General features: G+C 35.5%; 1 protein-coding gene across 22 annotated transcripts in view; it reads right to left on the bottom strand.

Moving 5' to 3' along the window:
- The window catches only part of CDKL3 (cyclin dependent kinase like 3), an 82702-nt gene that overhangs the window by 47415 nt on the left and 16993 nt on the right, over positions 1–18294 (bottom strand). For 18 of the 22 annotated variants that reach the window (XR_008915050.1, XM_056811130.1, XM_056811132.1 and 15 more), the window contains 3 exons: positions 11909–12087; positions 4856–4968; positions 455–594 (listed from right to left, as the gene is read on the bottom strand). Coding sequence is in view for 19 of the 22 variants with exons in the window: in XM_056811130.1 (XP_056667108.1) it covers positions 455–594; positions 4856–4968; positions 11909–12087 (432 nt within the window). In the remaining 3 variants the exon portion in view is untranslated. Of the gene's footprint in view, positions 1–454; positions 595–4855; positions 4969–11908; positions 12088–18294 lie in introns of those variants that run through there. The other 4 variants (XM_056811131.1, XM_016428233.2, XM_056811136.1 and 1 more) reach the window with 3 other exon arrangements.

Genomic DNA, 18294 nt, shown 5'->3' with positions numbered 1-18294 from the left:
CCATTTGTAGCTAGAAATGTGAAATATAGGATATCCAGTTTTTACTAAAAGTTCTCAAAAGTCCTACCTTCTCTACTTCCTATGATAGACTGGATGACCTGTTTATTCTTTGCTGTATAGATTTGCCCTAATTTAAATAGTCATCATGGTACAGGGGAAGAAGTACTAAGCTGAGTTGAGAATCAGGAGACTAAAGTCCCAGATCTGCCACTAATGGGAGGGGTTCAATTAGATGATTTCTAAGATTCCTTCCACTAAATCCTACGGTTCTCTAAATAATAATTGTAATTCCTACTTCATATCTAAGATACAAATTTGGAAAGATATACTAATTATTTCTAATAACATTTTTACTTATTAGTACATTTTAATTTCTATTAAAGTAGGATTTTAAAATGCTATTAAAATTTACAAACAGTTCTGGGAAATAAGCCCTTGCTCTCATCTAACATACATGGACTATGTCTGCCAGTAATCCATTTAGCTTTGGATACTTTTTTCTTGCATTTTTAGGATGCTGAACTTGAGGAAGAACTACCCCAGCAAAAATGGGACTCCTGGAAAAAACATTCTGCAAGTGAGGTGTCAAATTGCCTGAAAGAAGAAAAAAACAACTTAGAGTTGAGGAAACAACCAACAGTTAAAATAATCAAAATGCTATTTTTGCACATAAAGCAAGAATAATTTAAATTACAGACATAAGACAATAAGGCTTATGTATATTTAATTTTTATAGCTGGACAAATAATAATTTATGGCATGAATCTCTTGAGGTTCTTAAATAATTTGTCAACAGGTTATAGCATGATTTAATGCAAAACCACCAGGCTCCTTTCCTTCTCTCAAAAGTGGGGATATCAGATCTGATGCCACAAAGAAAAAAATTATCTAAACATTAAAACTTAGACATATTTCCATGTGTTTTATCTTAACTCTTCATTATTATACATTACCTAGCTTGAAGCCACATTCATAAAAGCTTAAATTTGGCAATAATTTGGAACTCTGAATAGATGTAGTGAAAGAATGAGACTGCAGTTATTATACAGGAAAAAGAAGACTTAATAAAGGGCTAAGAAAATTGGTCTCAGTTCTGCCACTAACTACCACTTAACTTTGGGTAAATTACTTCACCTCTCTGGGCCTCAGTTTCCTCATTTGTAACATGAGGAGTTTGGACTAGATGACTGGTAAGGTCTCTTCCAGCTTTAAGACTTTATAACTCTATGGCTAGAGAAAGGTAAGGAAAAAAAAAGATGTCTTAAGGCACTGAAACATATTAGCATAGATGATAACATATATAGATCACTTCCCAATGCTTTGCACCTCAACTCCTCTCATTACTTTTAATCATTAATCAGTTCCTGTACAGGAACCCTCTCTAGGCTCTGATGCTACCTGGGCAGTGACTCAGGAAAGCCTCCGGAGGAAAGAGGGAAAAAGGTAAGCCCCAGTTGGTGTTAAGAAAATTTTGAGATTCATAGATCATAATATAAAAGAACAAAAGGCCAGGTCAAAGAGACTCCTGTTCTCTAAGACCTTATAATAAAAATCCAGAAATAGATGCTTCAAATGTCATATGTTTAAAGAATGATGAATGGAATGATTCGAAATGCTTCTGCCTGTTTACAAAGAAATTCATTTGGATAAAAAAGAAGGCATTAGTTAAAATTTCCCTAAACACTAATTTTCTTTAAGAAAAATGAACCATCTAAAATATTCTCCCAAATCCATTCTAAATTCTAAGGTAGATATTAAATAAATATTGAGTTAATCTCATAATTAGCTAGCTGAGTCAATAAATAATAAATACAATGAGATCTTGCATTCTTTGTTCCTTTCAGTCAACTGTGAGATGTTAAAGATCAGGTATGTTTCTTTAAATTGTGAAAGCCAATTTATCTCTTTCCATAGCTAAATCAAAGATGGCCTGGATGCTTTTTTCAGATAATTCTCATAAAGATTTTGTAGTAACAGGAAAGTAGACACATTCAGTAATTCTTCTGATTTTTCATGATATTTTCTCCATTGCCTTTTATTGGTAATAATAACATGATTAGGAAAGGCAAAAAAATGATAGCCTGAAGGCTTCTCCCAAAAGTTCCTTTCATGCAATATGTTAATAGTACATGGTCCTCTGAAAAATGCCACAAAAGAAAGAGTTCTGTTCAATTCATTGTTCCAGGAGACAGCCACCAACTATATTACCACTGTTACTAAGGATTACTAAGGATGTTCAGTATAGAGTCCAAATGGCAGAGGAATCACCTGTGGATGGTGATGTCCTCTAGATGCTTATATTTGTGGATGACCTTATGCTTATTGTATCAAACTCTGGAATATGGCAGAGTATCCTAAATGAAATCCATAATTACTCAAAACAGTTTGGCCTAACTATCCCCACAAGAAAAAACAAGGAAATGAAGATTGACTATTGTCCAAGGCAATTGGATAGACAGTCCATCAATATACATATCTTTGATAGACGTTACAGATGGACAAGGAATGGAGCCTATAAAGGCTAGATTAGATTGTCTTTGGAAAAATCACCCTATACTTTTATTGAACCCAAGTTTCCCACTGAAACAAAAACCTAAAATTTTAACACTAGTGTTCTTCTGGTAAAGTTAAATGACTACAAATCATTAAATACCCCTGTGTCCTGAGGAATTAAAAGTGCAGGCCACATGAAGGGCAAAAGAGAGCTTGGTAGGAGTGGGATAAAACATAATTGATGAGACATAATACCAGAAAAAGTCATCTAATAAGATCAAGGGATTCGTGTGGAAAGATCAAGGGATAACAGGTAGACAACCCAAATACTCTACTGATATTCATTCAATGTTAAGAGATTCGGAGGAAGACCCCCAGCACGTTGTATAGACTTTCTGCAGTGGATTTATGGGAGGGCATGCACAAGAATCACATAGGATGAAAAGGTATGAATGAGTCGTGATCTGCAATGCTGAAAGGAGTACCCACATTAATAAGATCAGAGTTATCAAAGTATAATTAGTCTCTTTTTAAGTGAGATTTTCATACTTGTAAGTTGTGTTTTTATATGTACTTTAGGTCTCAAACATTAAGATGTTATATAGTTTATATATTTAGTGACCATCTTATATAACTTTTTAGAAGGGAGGAAAATGTGATGTAGTAGAAAGAACTTTTGACTAGAATTTAGGAATTCATTTCTAGTCTTGCCTATACCTTTAAGGAGTTACATAGTCTTATTTTATATTGTTACATAGGCCTTATTTTTTCTCATCTACAAAATGAGCATTGTATTGGAATTCTGAGGTCCCATCTAGATTTAAATGATTTGGAAGATAATTTTACTATATTCAGTCATTACAGAAGATGACACACATTTTTAGTTATAATGATGCTTTTTTGATATTTGAGCTTTTCCTCAATAACACACCTTCCCAATTATTACATGAGAAATTTTAGTCCATTTTTCAATTCCACATTTTGCCAGTTTGCCAGAATGCATCATAATAAAAAAGGAAGTACTCTCCATTCTAAGAAAACTTTGAATAGCCAGCTAGGAAGTGTTCTGGTGATGCTTTTGGATTAAAAAACAAACAAGTGAACTTCTAAAATAGGAAAATGGTCATCTGCACATTTATTTTTTGTAAAACTGAAAACTTTTAGTGCTTTCATATACTATACATTATAAATCTACATATTAAAATTCAGTATTGGTTCTAGGTGGTTTAGGGGATTAAGAGTCAGGCCTAGAGACTGGTACTGGGTTTAAATATGACCTAAGACGCTTCCTAGCTATGTGACCTGGGCAAGTTACTTAACCCCCAATCCCTAGCCTTACTGTTCTGCCTTGGAACCAATACATAGTATTGATTCTAATATGGAAGGTAAAGAATTTTAAAAATTCAGTATCTAGAATCTTCAGTATAATAATTATTTTGTACACTTTTAACAGAATAAGAAACTGCACTTAAATTATAAATAAAAATAATATCCATGAAATAATTTAGGAACTTTTAGGTTTAAAATTTTTTTTTTATTTCTATAAACTGAAAAGAATGTTCAAATCTGACCTCAGCTTCCTGGCTTCCTAGCTGTGTGACCCTGGGCAAGTACTTAACCCCCATTGTCTAGTAATTACTGTTTTTCTGCCTTGGAATCAATATACAGTAAAAGTTAAAAAAAAAAAGAACTTCTGCAAACCAAAAGAAGGAAATACTTAATTTTTAAGAATTTGAAACAGCCTAATTTTAGCTCTATTACAAGGAAATTTTAGCACAATAATTTCTTTGAATTTTATGCTTCAAGATGCTTTTCAAATAAAATATTATTTAATGCCTTCTGTTCTTACCCTAGCCCCCAATATCTGGTTAATTAAAATTAAAGGGCAATATGTTTCAAAGACTGAATAATAAATCTGCATTAGTGGAGATTTACACACATACACAAACACACACACACACATATTCCAGTTTCTACTCTAAAAAGTAATACCTTTGGGGAACAAAAATGTTTTCAGAAATTGAAGTTCTTTAAAGTAATAGCTTTTCTCCAAAATGAAAAGTACTTAAAGTACCATTTCTCATAGCACCAACTAGCAATATATGGCATTGCAAAGCAGGTTCTAGCCTGGCATGATGTTACTTACAACCTTAAGCATTTATGGTTTGCATAGTTCTAGGGACAAATTTACTACTATCTTTGTGAACAACATGACTTGCTGCTTTGGTATAAAACAGCTATTACTCTTTATAAGTAGAACTGGACTGAACAATTTTCCTTTTAAAATGTAGCGAAAACCAAATTAATATGGTTTGTTTCATTTTCTTTCTTCAGTGTAACAAAATATTTCAGTAATACCTACCTACTTTTATCACAATTTTATGAAGCAAATCCAAATCAGAGCTGCTAGGAAGATAGGGATTCCCAGTGGCCATTTCAATGATCATGCAGCCTAAAGCCCAAATGTCCACAGGTCTAAAACCAGAAAAAGAACAAATAGCTTTTCAATGAGGAACTAAACAAATGCCACCAAAAACATGAAATAGTATCTAATAGTTTTTTGTTTTGTTTCTGCTCTTGTTTTTAAAATAAGCCATTTTTTAAAGCGTCATTATTTGAAGAACAAAAAAATGTCATCTATGCCAACCACAAAATAAGTTTATATTCTATTATACTGAACACTGCCACAGAAACAGCACAATAAAATTCAGATAATAATGAATTCAGAAATAAAGGAGGTTAACCTCAATTTGTACAACTCTGTAAGCCAAAGCATTGGGCTTACATATAAAAGCATAATTTTTAAAGAATTTCTGAGAAGCAAATGGTAGCTTGTTGCTATGCTGCAAATTTACCATTAAAATAATCTTATCCTCAAAACTTAAAGTTATCTCTACAGAATGGCATGCATAAAACTTATGCCCCCTTCCTAAAACATCTCTTTAAATTTATTGTAGGTTGCTCCTTCACAGATGAACAGCCAGGGGCCACTGGGAATTGGATTTTTCTCCTTAAACGTTCTCTAGACATGTGAACTATTTCTAATAGATATTGATGCCCCATACATAATAGAGAGAAAGAAGAAAAATCATATTAGCAGTGCCTGGCAAATACTTCAATTTAAGACCCAGAAGTCAGTATATCTAGTTAATTGTTGCTATGAACAAAATCTTGAAGGCTTTCATAATATTATTAGAATGTTCTTCTTTGACTATTGAAATAATCCCACAATAACTAGAACATTCACCAATATCCATTGTGTTTCTGATCCATTTTAGCTGTTGAAAAAACTCAATGTTATTCTGAGGGGCTCTAAATATAGCATTCTGTTGCAAGAACAACAGTGTCATAAGCTCTATGAATAATTTTCTTCAAGCATTAACCTGACAAATGATTTCAGAAAAAATGAAAAGTTGTTTGAATTTAAAACAAATTCCTTGCTAGTCCTTTTACATGGAGGTATGGCAAAATTTGGAGTTTCCCCATGAGACTGATGATTCCCTAGGAATAATATAGAAGACAGCTCCATTTAACATTCATCTTTTTATTGTACTTATTTATATAATACAACTTGTTCCTTTCATACTTTTCTATATTTCTTTCCAACTCTTAAATTCTTGATTTTATTTTTTCCTGCAAACCCATTAGACAGAGACCAGGCAATTTTCTAAAGTCCTTAGAAGGGCACATCATGCATAGATCAGTCCAGATATCAGTACAAAGATGCCCCTCCAAAGCTGCTTGTATAAAATCCGAGTAACAGTCTATAATGAATATTACTTTCTAAGAAAGCAAAAACAAAATGGGGAACCTCTAATTTTCTTTACTAGTACACCTGCCATAAAGCAGGATACACACTCTAGCCCCATCTCATTATGGAATGAACTTGCTCTGGCCTCTGCTCCTGTGAATCTTAAAAACTACTCAGACTGTACCTTAGAAGATTTGATTTAGCTATTCCCTTATTGTAACAATGGAGATACTTGGTCTAAAAAGAATCAGGAATGTATTGGGAACTTTTAAAATTATTCCACCCTAATCAGACAGTGCCTTAGGGGAAAATAAAGTTGTAAACTCCTGATTGAACAATGAAAGTCCCTAACTCATACCTTATAGTAAAGCTAGAACCTTAAGATAGGTCTATTTTTAGTTCTAATACAAAAAGGTGTTAAGTACCTGTAAAGGTTAAATTAATCACAAAAGGGTCAAGTAACTTACAAAAGGCAAACTTATCAAAGAGGTGTGAATTACTCAGAAAATATTTCTAACTAGAGAAGATGAGAACCAAAGAAGATGAGAACTAAGAAGGGGCAGTCCTGGAAAAAAATGTCTACTGTGATTGGTAGACGTGGAAATTTAGGAGAGGTGACATAAAAGAAAATTCTCTTTAAAAAGAGGTCAGTTGAATTGAGAAAAAAATTGGAGTTCAGAAGATTCAGTGGAGGACTGGAGCTTGCTTGGAGACAGTCTTGTGGTGAGTAATAAGACTGACTTGCTCTCCCTTAGGCTCAAGGAGGCCTTTAACTACTGCTTGGCTCAGCCTGAGCCAGAGCAGTTTAAATTAATTCTCTCATTCTCTCTCTCTCTCTCTCTCTCTCTCTCTCTCTCTCTCTCTCTCTCTCTCTCTCTCTCTCTCTCTCTCTCTCTCTCTCTCTCCTTCCCTTAATTCCTTCATTTATATTAATTTAAATCTCCATAAATCCCAGCTGACTTGGGTATTTTCATATTTGGGAAATTCTCATGGTGACCACTTACTTAGATTTTTAAGTCAAAACACTAAAGTTATCCTTACAGTTTTGCCGTTTACACTCCAAAGACCCTTTCTCCATGAAGAGAAACTGCCTGCAATGCCATCTTGCAGCAACCTATCTTAATCTCCTGCAGTTAAGTCTGAGTGATCCAGAGTAGCCTCTTTTGATTTCAGCAGTCCACTCCTGAGAGATATCTTGGAACCCCACAAAGCCATTTTCCATTTTGTTAGCATAGAATCTCCTCTTATTTGCTAGATCAACTTCGCCAGTTTGGAGTAACCTAAGATACTGTTCCTTTTGCTCATTCAGCTATACTTACATACCCCTTGATATCTGAGTCAACCTGGTATGGTCCATGTTAATGGTCTATAAGAGGAATTGAGATGAAACAGGTCCACTACTTTTAGGACTCTTTTTCTTAGTTTTTTCTCACTTGGATCCACTGAGATCTGCTTGTATACACTGTGTAAGTACAATTTTGAAAACCACTGGATCTCCAAGAAGTCCAAGGCTTTATTGGTCCCATCTTAGTTATCTTATCCATGTTCAATAATCTATACATATATAAGTCTTGTGCATAAGGTATACACATATACATACATACATACATATATAGGACTTGGTGATATTGACATCGACAAACTTCTTTCAAAACTTTTTTGGGAAGTGTTCTATATCCAAGAAGGCTCTCTCCAGAAAAGGAAAATTATAAATGTTGGAGGGAATGTGTTAAATTGGAATATTAATGCACTGTTGGTAGAATTGTGATCTAATCTAACCATTCTGAAAAGAAATTTGGAACTATGTTCAAAGGGCTATAAAACTGCATGTATCCTTTAACCCAGCAATACCACTACTAGGTCTGTCCCCCCCCCCCGAAAAAAAAATTAATGACAAAGGGATCTAATTGTACAAAAATATTTATGGCAATTCTTCTTGTGGTAGCAAACATTTGGAAATTGAAGAGATGTCCATCAATTGGGGAAAAGTTAAAATAGTTGTGGCATATGCTTGTAATGGAATACTATTGAACTATAAGAAATGATAAGCAGGATATCAGAAAAACCTGAGAAGACTTACATGAACTGATATAAAGTGAAATAACCAGAACCAGAAAATCAGCATACACAGAAACAGCAATATTATATGGCAATCGACTGTGAATGACTTTATAATACAAAGATTCAAGACAATCCCAAAGGACTCATGAAGAGAAATATATCCATCTCTAAAGAAAGGACTGATGGAGATTGAATAAAGAACAAAGCATACTATTTTTCACTCTTTTCCTTCATTGATATGAATCTTTTCCTTCATATTATATGAATCTTCTTCCACATGACTGTATTTTGCATGATCTCCAAAGTATAACCTAGATCAAATTTGCTTGTCATATTGGAAATGGGAAGAGGAGGGAGGAAGGAAGTTGATTTTGGAATTCAAAAAAAATTTTTAATGTAAAAAGTATTTTTACATGTAACTGGGAAAAAGTAAAATATCATACATAAAAAATTAAAATATATAAAAAATAAATTCAAAATTTCTTTCCTGTGATCACCTACTTTTTTTCAACCCTTACCTTCCATCTTGGAATCAATACTGTGTATTATTTCCAAGGCAAAAGAGTGTTAAGGGCTAGACAACGGGGGTTAAGTGACTTGCCCAGGGTCGCACAGATGGGAAGTGTCTGAGGTCAAATTTGAACCTAGGACCTCCAGTCTTTAGACATGGCTTTCAATCCACTGAGTCACCCAGCTGCTTCCTGAGGTCACTTTTGAGTCACTGAGCTAGATTCTTTGTGCTATTTCTCAGGCATAACCCATACTGCACTTAAGCAGTTATGAGAAATGTATCCATCTCTAGAGAAAGAACTGAGACTGAAGATCAAAACATACTATCTTTCACTTTTTTCTTCTTTGAGATATATATATATATATATATATATATATATACATATACATATATTATATGAATCTTCTTCCTATTATACTGGCACTGACATTTTGCTTCAAATTCTATAACAAAGGCACTAGAGCAGTGATAGGGAACCTTTTGGAACTTTTTAGGCACTCCATGCCATGCCCCACCCATGCCCCCAGACTGTGTGCTAAAGACCCCCCCATTATATGCCACACCCCACCCCCAACTGTGTGCCCCACCTTCTGACTACATGCAGGGACATGGCAGCCAATGTTACATAAGGATACTAGTAGCTACAAATAGAGGAATGCATCATCATTCCCTACCTGGAGGTGACAAGGTTCCAATGCAATTTCTACACAATGCATGAGTCATATCAAAGGAAAAGGGTCAGTGACCAAAACCTTAGCATAGCACTTATTCTGGAAGGGGTCTTGATTAACCCATCCATCCTGAATGAATCCTGGTGTGCTGGGCCTGAGAATATTCAGTAAAAGTGAAAGGTTGTCACTAGAACCAGAGTGGATTTGAATTTCCTGGAAGCCTCAGGCATTTGGTAGGCCTTTGTGGCACCTAGACCTGGGGCTAGGGGTGGGGAGGGGTGGGGGGGGAATTTCCTTTACTTTGTGGGTGTTTCTGGCATACCCAACAGTCAGAGGGACTGTTTGCTACCCAATTGAATTAGGGAATTATCTGCTGTGGAGGACAGAATTTACAAGGCATGCAAAGGACAGAAGCTGGAGATGGGTCATCTGTCAGTCAAATGAAAGATTCCATTTGGAATGTGACTGGGAAACAGTTTGAGGCAAGAGTTTTTTCTGGTCTTTGGGAGCTGATGGTAGGGACCTAAAGAAAGATCTTTGGCTTCTGGCTGACCTGAAGAAAGAAGCTGGTTCTATCTCTGGGGTTTGTGATAATCAAGTTGGAGGTGACCTGGCTGATTTGAAGGAAGAAGAAAGACAATTGTCCTCATATCTCTCTGACTGATTGTGTTTCATGCTAGTGACTGAATTGCCATTTCTCTCAATATCCTCCAAACTAACACTCACTGTAGAGAATAGGGATATCCCACCCTTCTTACCTTATCCTCCATCCTTGTCCTGTCTTCCTCAAATAAACCCCTTGTTTGACAAAGAAGATTAATAACTATTTCATTGAAACCTCACAGCTCACACTGAATGACTTGAAGGAAATTGAAGAAGGGGGGAGGGGAGGCTGAAAGGATTCTGAAGAGGGAGGAAAAGGGAGGAGGTTAGGAAAAAGAAGATAATTACCTGATCCATTAGTTATCTAGTATTCATCAATATACACCCTCAAAATATCATCTATTACACTGCCCAGGTAGCTGGGTATGCATAGTTCAAAACCTGGGAAAAGACCCAAAATGTGAGGAGAGGAATAGTCAGAGGGTAATTAAGTAAAGCAACAGGTATCAACAGGAGGGATTAATATAATAAAGAAAGAGAGGGAAGGGATTTCTTATTCCAAAGCATTCTGCAGCTGTTTTTTTTTTTCCTACTGCAAAAGAGATAATTGAGGTCTTCCATGGGCTCACAGGAATAGGTGTCCCTACCTCCTCTTCAGTCACCTGTTTCTGGGCTTAATGCGGGAGACATGAGTCCATGTATTCTGCCCTTCCAGTTTTACAGCGGTGGGGGTGAATAGGATAGGTAGATGGGAGTCCCTATTGAGGAGTTAGCTGGTTGGATCCCTCTGTTTGGGTGGGGTGTGTGATTTCTCCATCCTCCTTGGAAGGATTAGGGAGGATCCAATTAGCATATTCCCTTAGGGCTTGGTGAATGGGGCTCAGCCTTAGATTTGCTCAGGGGCAATCAGGAGAGCCTGGACCTAATCAATTCTTTGCTTACAAAAGCAGGACTGTTGGAGGGTTGAGGCCACACCCAGGGCTGATCCAAGCTCAGTTGTGCTCAATCCTGGCAACAGTGGAGAGAGGCTAGAATGCCTCACCCCCTTTCATTTGGGAGCGGGGGTCAGCCTCCCAGCAGGCCAAGCCAGGGGCCTACGCATGCCCATGGAGAGGCCTGTGAGTGCCATCTTTGGCACAAGTGCCATAGGTTCACCATAACAGCAGTAGAGAGTCACCAGAGCCAAATTTTTATGGATTCACAATCAAGACAGAAGCAGGTCTTCTGGCCAGTAATATTGTATATTTGTTCCAAGACAGAAAAGCATTAAGGGATGAGCACATAGCTGGGAAGTGTCTGGGTTCACATTTGAACCTAGAACCTCCCATCTCTAGACCTCTCTCTCAATACCCCGAGCCACCTAGCTGCCCTAACACTTTTGCTACACCTAAATGTGTATATGTATGTATATACATATGTATTTCAAAAAGATGGCATATATTTGACCAATATAGTTACTAAGCATTTAATATAATGGGAAATTTATTTCTAACTTTGTAGTGAAGTAAATTAGTTACACAAATTCCCAAAAACACAACAGCAAGAGTTACTAGTAGGTATACAATTGGACAACTGACCAAAGATTTAATGTATGCACTGATGTCATCTAAGGAGATTCTGAGCAAACTGACTGCTACCATACCTGCTACATCCTTCAGAAGAAGAAATGGAAGTGACAAATTAGAATACCTAGAAGTGCTTCCCAGACCTAGCCATGTTAGATGTGCCTTGTCAGAAGACACAGTGGAGATCAGAAAAGAATGGTATGGGAAAATAAAGAAGGAAAGAAAAGTAGAAAGTATATTAAAGCATACTTACTTTCCATAAGTGGTATCTTTTAGCACTAATTCAGGAGCTCTATACCAGCGAGTAGCCACATAATCTGTATAAATGTCTCCAGGGGCTGCTAATGTCCGAGCAAAACCAAAATCACAAAGCTTAGTAATTCCAGATTGGGAAACTAAAATATTCTCAGGTTTTATATCTCGATGAATGATCTAGAAAAAAGCAAAAACTCAATTTAGATTAATTAAATATCAGTAACTAGGGATATTTTCCAACAAGAGAACAAATATTTCCAGTTAAAGCAGTAAAGCTCTTTCTCTACAGATGGAAAGAATGCTATGTCTATCCTACGCATTACGTTTCTAGTTCCTGGTCCTCACCCTATTCCCTCTCCCCCCAATCTCCCACATTCAAAAGGATCTGAGGCTTTCTTATATGTATATTGTGCTCTGTTCCTTTTTAGAGCAAGGACATACTAAAGGTAAGGTGCCTCATTCATACCTACCAGTGGTTGTCCCATTTTATGATAAGAATAAGTAACTTAGGGGGCAGCTAGGTGGCTCAGTGGATTGAGAGTCAGGCCTAGAGATGGGAGGTCCTAGGTTCAAATCTGGCCTCAGACACTTCCCAGCTGTGTGACCCTGGGCAAGTCACTTAACCCCCATTGCCTAGCCCTTACTGCTCTTCTGCCTTGGATCCAATACATAGTATTGATTCCAAGATGAAAGGGTTTAAAAAAAAAAAGTAACTTAGAGAAGTTATTACATTGTCACAGAAAGTCAGTGATACTCATTAAAAGTAAAAACAATCAAGCATCCCATTTTACTGTAATACCATGGAATAAAAATGGAAAGTTCTTCAAAGTCAGAAATTTGGGATTTTTCCTTGGCTATACAACTAATTTGGTGTGATCTGACTCTATGCCTTAGGCTCTCTTTAAAAGTTGGGGAAAATATTAACATAGAGCAAAAAACTTGCTATATTATATTAAATAACATATAATTATATAATACATTGTATATAATTATATTATATATAGTATCATATGTGAATATTATTCAAACCTGCAAAATATTACTTTAATCTGGATTACTGTATAGCCATTTCAGCTTTGAAAGTACTATGTTCCCTTTCTCATAAATTATCTAATTATTTTTTCAATATAAATGTGTTTACACACACATACAGAGGCATATTTGTTCTTTGATCCCTTTCTAACTTATTGATGTTAAACTGTTAATATACCAGGAAAAAAATGAAGTTGAGAATTTTACATTGTATATGACATTTTTTCTTTTTTTGATATAAGAAATTATATGATTTGATGAAATAAAGTTTGCTTGATGTCAAATCAATAAATATTGATTTTGTTTTCTATGCTGGAGAAAGAGGGAAATGAGAGTGAGAATCTAGGACCAGGTTAGTGAAACTATGTGCAAGAGGGGGCGGCTCTCTTTCCCATCTCCACATGCACCTAAGGACATTTCTCAAATTACCTGCTCCTCTGCCCAGCAGCCTAACAGGAGTGCTTCCTCCCTCCTCTGTCTGAGGTAAAGGGGCAGTCCATATGTGTGTGTGAGGGTTGTAGTTCGGGCACTTGGTCTCTAAAAGGTTCACCATCACTGATCTAGGACTTCTATATTCATTCATTAAGCAAATATTTATCAAGTACTTGTAAATTCCTTTTAAATGCTTGGGTTAAGTGTTCAGGAGCATTCAGGAACATAAAAAAGCATTTTAATAACAAGAGAATTTTTGACAGGTAGAGATAGAAAGGTGACATTTCAGGAGAAGATATTGGCATGAGCACAATCCCTGAAAAGTCTAGTTTGCCCACAGTGTAATATAGTGAGAAAGCATAATAAAGTGGAATAAACGCAGTCAGGAGACTTGAGTTTTAATCCTGACTCCAACATTTACTAGGTCAAACTTCTTAATCTATAAAGTGATAATACTCTCTACCGTCACAGAGTTGTTTTGAAGAAAGTGCTTCAAAAACCTTAAAGCACTACAGAGTATGAGTTTATATTATATGAGGAATAAAATAAGCAACTACAAATATGTATATTATGCTCTGCCCTCTTGGAGCAAAGCCAGACTAGAGGAAAGGAGTCTCATTTTATGTTAAGAGTAACTTAGAGAAGTTGTTAGATAAGATCAAAGCTTTACTAATTACTCACCTCCATCTATAAAACACCTTTGAGAGATTAAACACCCCCACCCCCAACCTTTACTTGTATGTTAAGTTCCGTTTTTAAAATATATGCATACATATAAATACATTGGTATACATATAACACATGCATAGATTGACAACCTGTGGTAAGGTGTTAAAACAGACAGCTGCTCTTGGAGCCATGAAGCTCTAGGTTCAAATATTGCCTTTGAGACATACTAGCTGTGTGACTTTGGACAAGTCAAAAACTCCCCATTCTCTAAGCAGATCTCTAAGACAAAAAGCTGCAGAGAAGGTACCAACCCGTATTATCAGACAAAGTTCCTCACCAGGAATTCCCTATACCAGCGGAATCACAGGTTCTGCTGCAATTTCTGTCCCTATAGTCACACCCCAAATCTTATATCAAATTTATATATGCAAACATTAATCAAATAACTGACTAGAATCTGAATTAGATAACAATTTGATACTATCATATTTTGAACTTCAGTTTTGTAGGATTCTGTGGTACAAGAATATGCAAGTCTAAACTCTAATTCACAACACCATTGTTCCAAACCACTTCAAATACTTGAACTTAAACACACATCAAAATATGGAAGTGTCCAACTTTTTACAACCTGACAATTTGGGGAAGATTTGGAGTTCTGAATTATGTTAGAAATTCTATTAGTGGAACTTTCCACCTGGCTGTCAAATCCTTATATCTAACACAATGTGGAGACAATTAGATATTAATGCAACACATATAGTGATAAACTGTTTCCAGAGTGACAGAGATATAGAGATAACACAGAGACAAAAAAAGAGATGCTGAATAAGGATGATTGCGAATGACCAGAGATCAATTTTATAACCATTCTTCTTATTTTATTGCTTAGAATATTTTGGCATTCTCTTCAGATAGAAAAAGATGGTTTTAAAATAACTGAAATGAAACTCTAAAAATAAGGATCAAGATAATAATCAGAAGGGATTATAAAATTAAGGAGACATGGATTTTATCATTCAATTTTTTCTTTCATACTCTAATGTCATATAATAAAATTCCATTTTGAGAATTTTTTGCTTGGATAATCATTTTGTAGGGAAGGGAAGAGAAAATGAGGCTCAGATATTTTGTATAAAATTTTGCAAATATTCCCACTACATAAAAGTAAAAAAATATATATTTTAGAAAGATTCAACTGACTCAGTAATCCCAAAGAATGCTTTTCTAAGGTACTACAATGAAAACAATAGTTTTTTGGAAACATTAGTTTGAAAAGTGATATATTAAATTATTTTCTTGTCCATCTGCAGTGACTATCTAAGATAAATGCATTGATGGAACAACTCTATGGACTATCCATTCAATTGCCTATCATAGTTTGAACAATAGTCGATCTTAATTTACTTGGTTTTTTCCTGTAGGGATAGTTAGGCTAAATTCTTCTTATTATGTATTTCATTTAGGATGCTCTGCCATATTCCAGTTAAAATAATCAACATAAGCATCCGGAGGACATCATCATCTATAGACGATTCCTCTGACACATGGACTCTCCAGGACACTTTTAGCAAGCAAAAGTCATTTTTATTATTAAAATAATACTAATAATCAGGAGGTTGTATAAAGTCCTCTCTGTTGTTATATTTTTCAAGGAATAGTAAATGATTTTGATATATGATGAGAAATACTTTGTGAGAAAAGAACCTTAAAGGCAGCATTTTGCTTTAACTTTGCTACAGTGTAAAGGTTAAAATTAATGGTTGGACAATAATTATATGAAATTATGTGGTGACCAGTATTTATTATATTGTGAGTCAGAAATTTATTTACAAATATTCACAAATGGAGAGGAAATAATAAAGAAGAGAAATGTGAGGTGGATAGAGAAATTATCTATCCTATCAACCTAAATGTTTTGCTCCAGGTCTGCTTAATCCAGGCAGAGATTAATTAGCTCTCAACCAGGAAGGCTGGCAGTGGGTAACCACGTGGCCTCCTCCAAGATGGAAGCTAGCCTCTCCATTAGCTAGGAAAGGGGTCAGCCTTTTAAAACTCACCCAACAAAGTAATCCAAGAGTCCGAGTCCAAGTAGAAGCTGAGCTCCAAGCCCACGATCCAAGCTGTAGTCTCCAACAAAGCTCCCTCAAAGATTAAGACTATCTCTAGAAGACAACTTCTTCAGACTATCTTCTCAAAGACAATCTGCTCTGAAGGAGTTGGGGTTTGCTTTTTATGGAGACTTCTTGTCCCTTCCCCTCTTCACAGGGGCCAATTGCAGTTTCCAAAATCTCATCAAAAAGATTCCCAGATTCCCAGCTGATTGAATTTCTAAAGGTATGAATTCTCTAAGTACCTTGCTAGCTTCTCACCTAGTATTAAGTAGGGTGTTTAATCTTTTGGTGATTCAATTCAAAAGTAGACAAGTGGAAGTTAATCCTATCTTCAGTCTAGTGAGGTACTAAGTAGGGGTACTTAAGTTAACTCAGGATAGACAATAAAGAATTCTCTTTCACAATATCTCCTATGATCCTTTGGGAGACTAGTCTCCCCAATGGACCATTTTAATATAATTGGAAACCACAATAGTTAGAGAAAGAAAATAAAAGAGATAAAAATAAAAGAGAGCGTAAATGAATGTTTGTTAGCCACACTGACAATAAGCCAATTAGGGGGCAATCCCCTTTGGCATGCAAGTTTGCATTTAAAATGCTTGTGTTCAACCCCCCACAGTTCAATCAATTATTGATTTTATTGATTGAACTCCAAAGTTCATGCTGGATCTTCTGATGCTGTGGAGGTTTTCTCCCAGTATCTTCATGGTGTCTTCTTCAAACAATTCATCTCCTAGATTCAGAGTTATCAAGCTGAAGGTGACTTCTGGAGCCACCTTTCTTCTTTGAGCTAACCTTCTTCTTGAAACTGACTTCCTTCTTGAAGTTGACTTTCCTAGCCCCAGAAATTCAGGGTCTTTTATAATGGCTTCTTGTCCCTCTTCACATGAGCCAATCACAGTACTTGTTACAACCTTTGTGGTTGCCAAAATAGTCACTGAAACTGTGTTCAATAGGCTTGCACAATATTGAGGGTCTTTTTTTATGTTGCCATAGCTAAATAACTTATTAATCACCTTCTGACTAAACTATGAGCAATAGCCTCTCCATACTTAGTTAGATTGATCTTTAGAACAACCTATTAGGATTATACCTAAATTCTTTCCAGTTTGGCAGAATCTGCCAGAGCTTATACCCTACTAATATAGCTTTAGAAAATCAGCATTGACTCCACACCATGATGCTGAATTACAGCAGAATTTTTATGTAGGATTTTGGATAGTAGATAGTGCCATTCTAAATCCAGGCTGTTTTTCAGGCATGATCCCATTAAATTAGATTTTTTACAATATGTAAAAATAATTATGCTCATCACATTCCTATGAAGAGTCAGTGGGAAAGATATCTTCTGTGAATCATTCTTCTTTTTGAAAGTAGATATATAGTGTGACCTAGTTTTACTCAACCAATATATTCCAATATCATTTGTGCAAGTTGAAAATTGTGCATAATCACAAATCTCATTATTTAATAAGTATTTCTTAAATGAACATACCTAGGCACTTTATAGCTTTTCTAAGGTTTATCAGATCTACCAGCAACACTACTCTGGTATTTTCAGGCAATTATTAATAACTAGTGTTAATGAAACAAAGAGCAATACTGCTCTTGCATGGACACAACTTGTTACGAGAGAACTCTAGACAAAGACCAATCTGAGAGCTAATGCTTGAGGTAAAACAATGTAATAATTCACACTAAAACTTCTCAGAGTGAGAATAAGTGTGATAGATCCAACTACTATAAGACTATGTCACCTGGGAAAATGGTGAGGATTTAGTATGTAATTTTAAAATTTTATTTTGCATATTTTTCTGCCTTTATTTTTTTCAATTGCCAATCATGTTTACCTGAATTTCAGTTCATGTAAAACAAGGCTGTACTGGGTTCTTTATTGTTAATGATAAATTTTAAGAATTAGTGATAGAAATGAATAGTTTAACAAAATATGAATTATATTTTTGAATCTCTTCCCTCCCATTCATCCTCTTTAAAACCTATTTTTGCTTTTATTTTTACATCATCTTCACTACTGAATATATTCTTTCCCTCTATCCTATATATTAAGCCATTTTTTAATAATAGATTAAAGAGGAGAAAAAGCACTTCAAAACACTGACACATCAATTGTGCAGCT

The sequence above is a fragment of the Monodelphis domestica genome, chromosome 1, assembly GCF_027887165.1.
Source record: "Monodelphis domestica isolate mMonDom1 chromosome 1, mMonDom1.pri, whole genome shotgun sequence".
NCBI classification, from domain to species: Eukaryota; Metazoa; Chordata; class Mammalia; order Didelphimorphia; family Didelphidae; genus Monodelphis; species Monodelphis domestica.
Note: the sequence above shows the minus strand (reverse complement) of the source record. Positions and strands in the feature narration are given on the sequence as shown.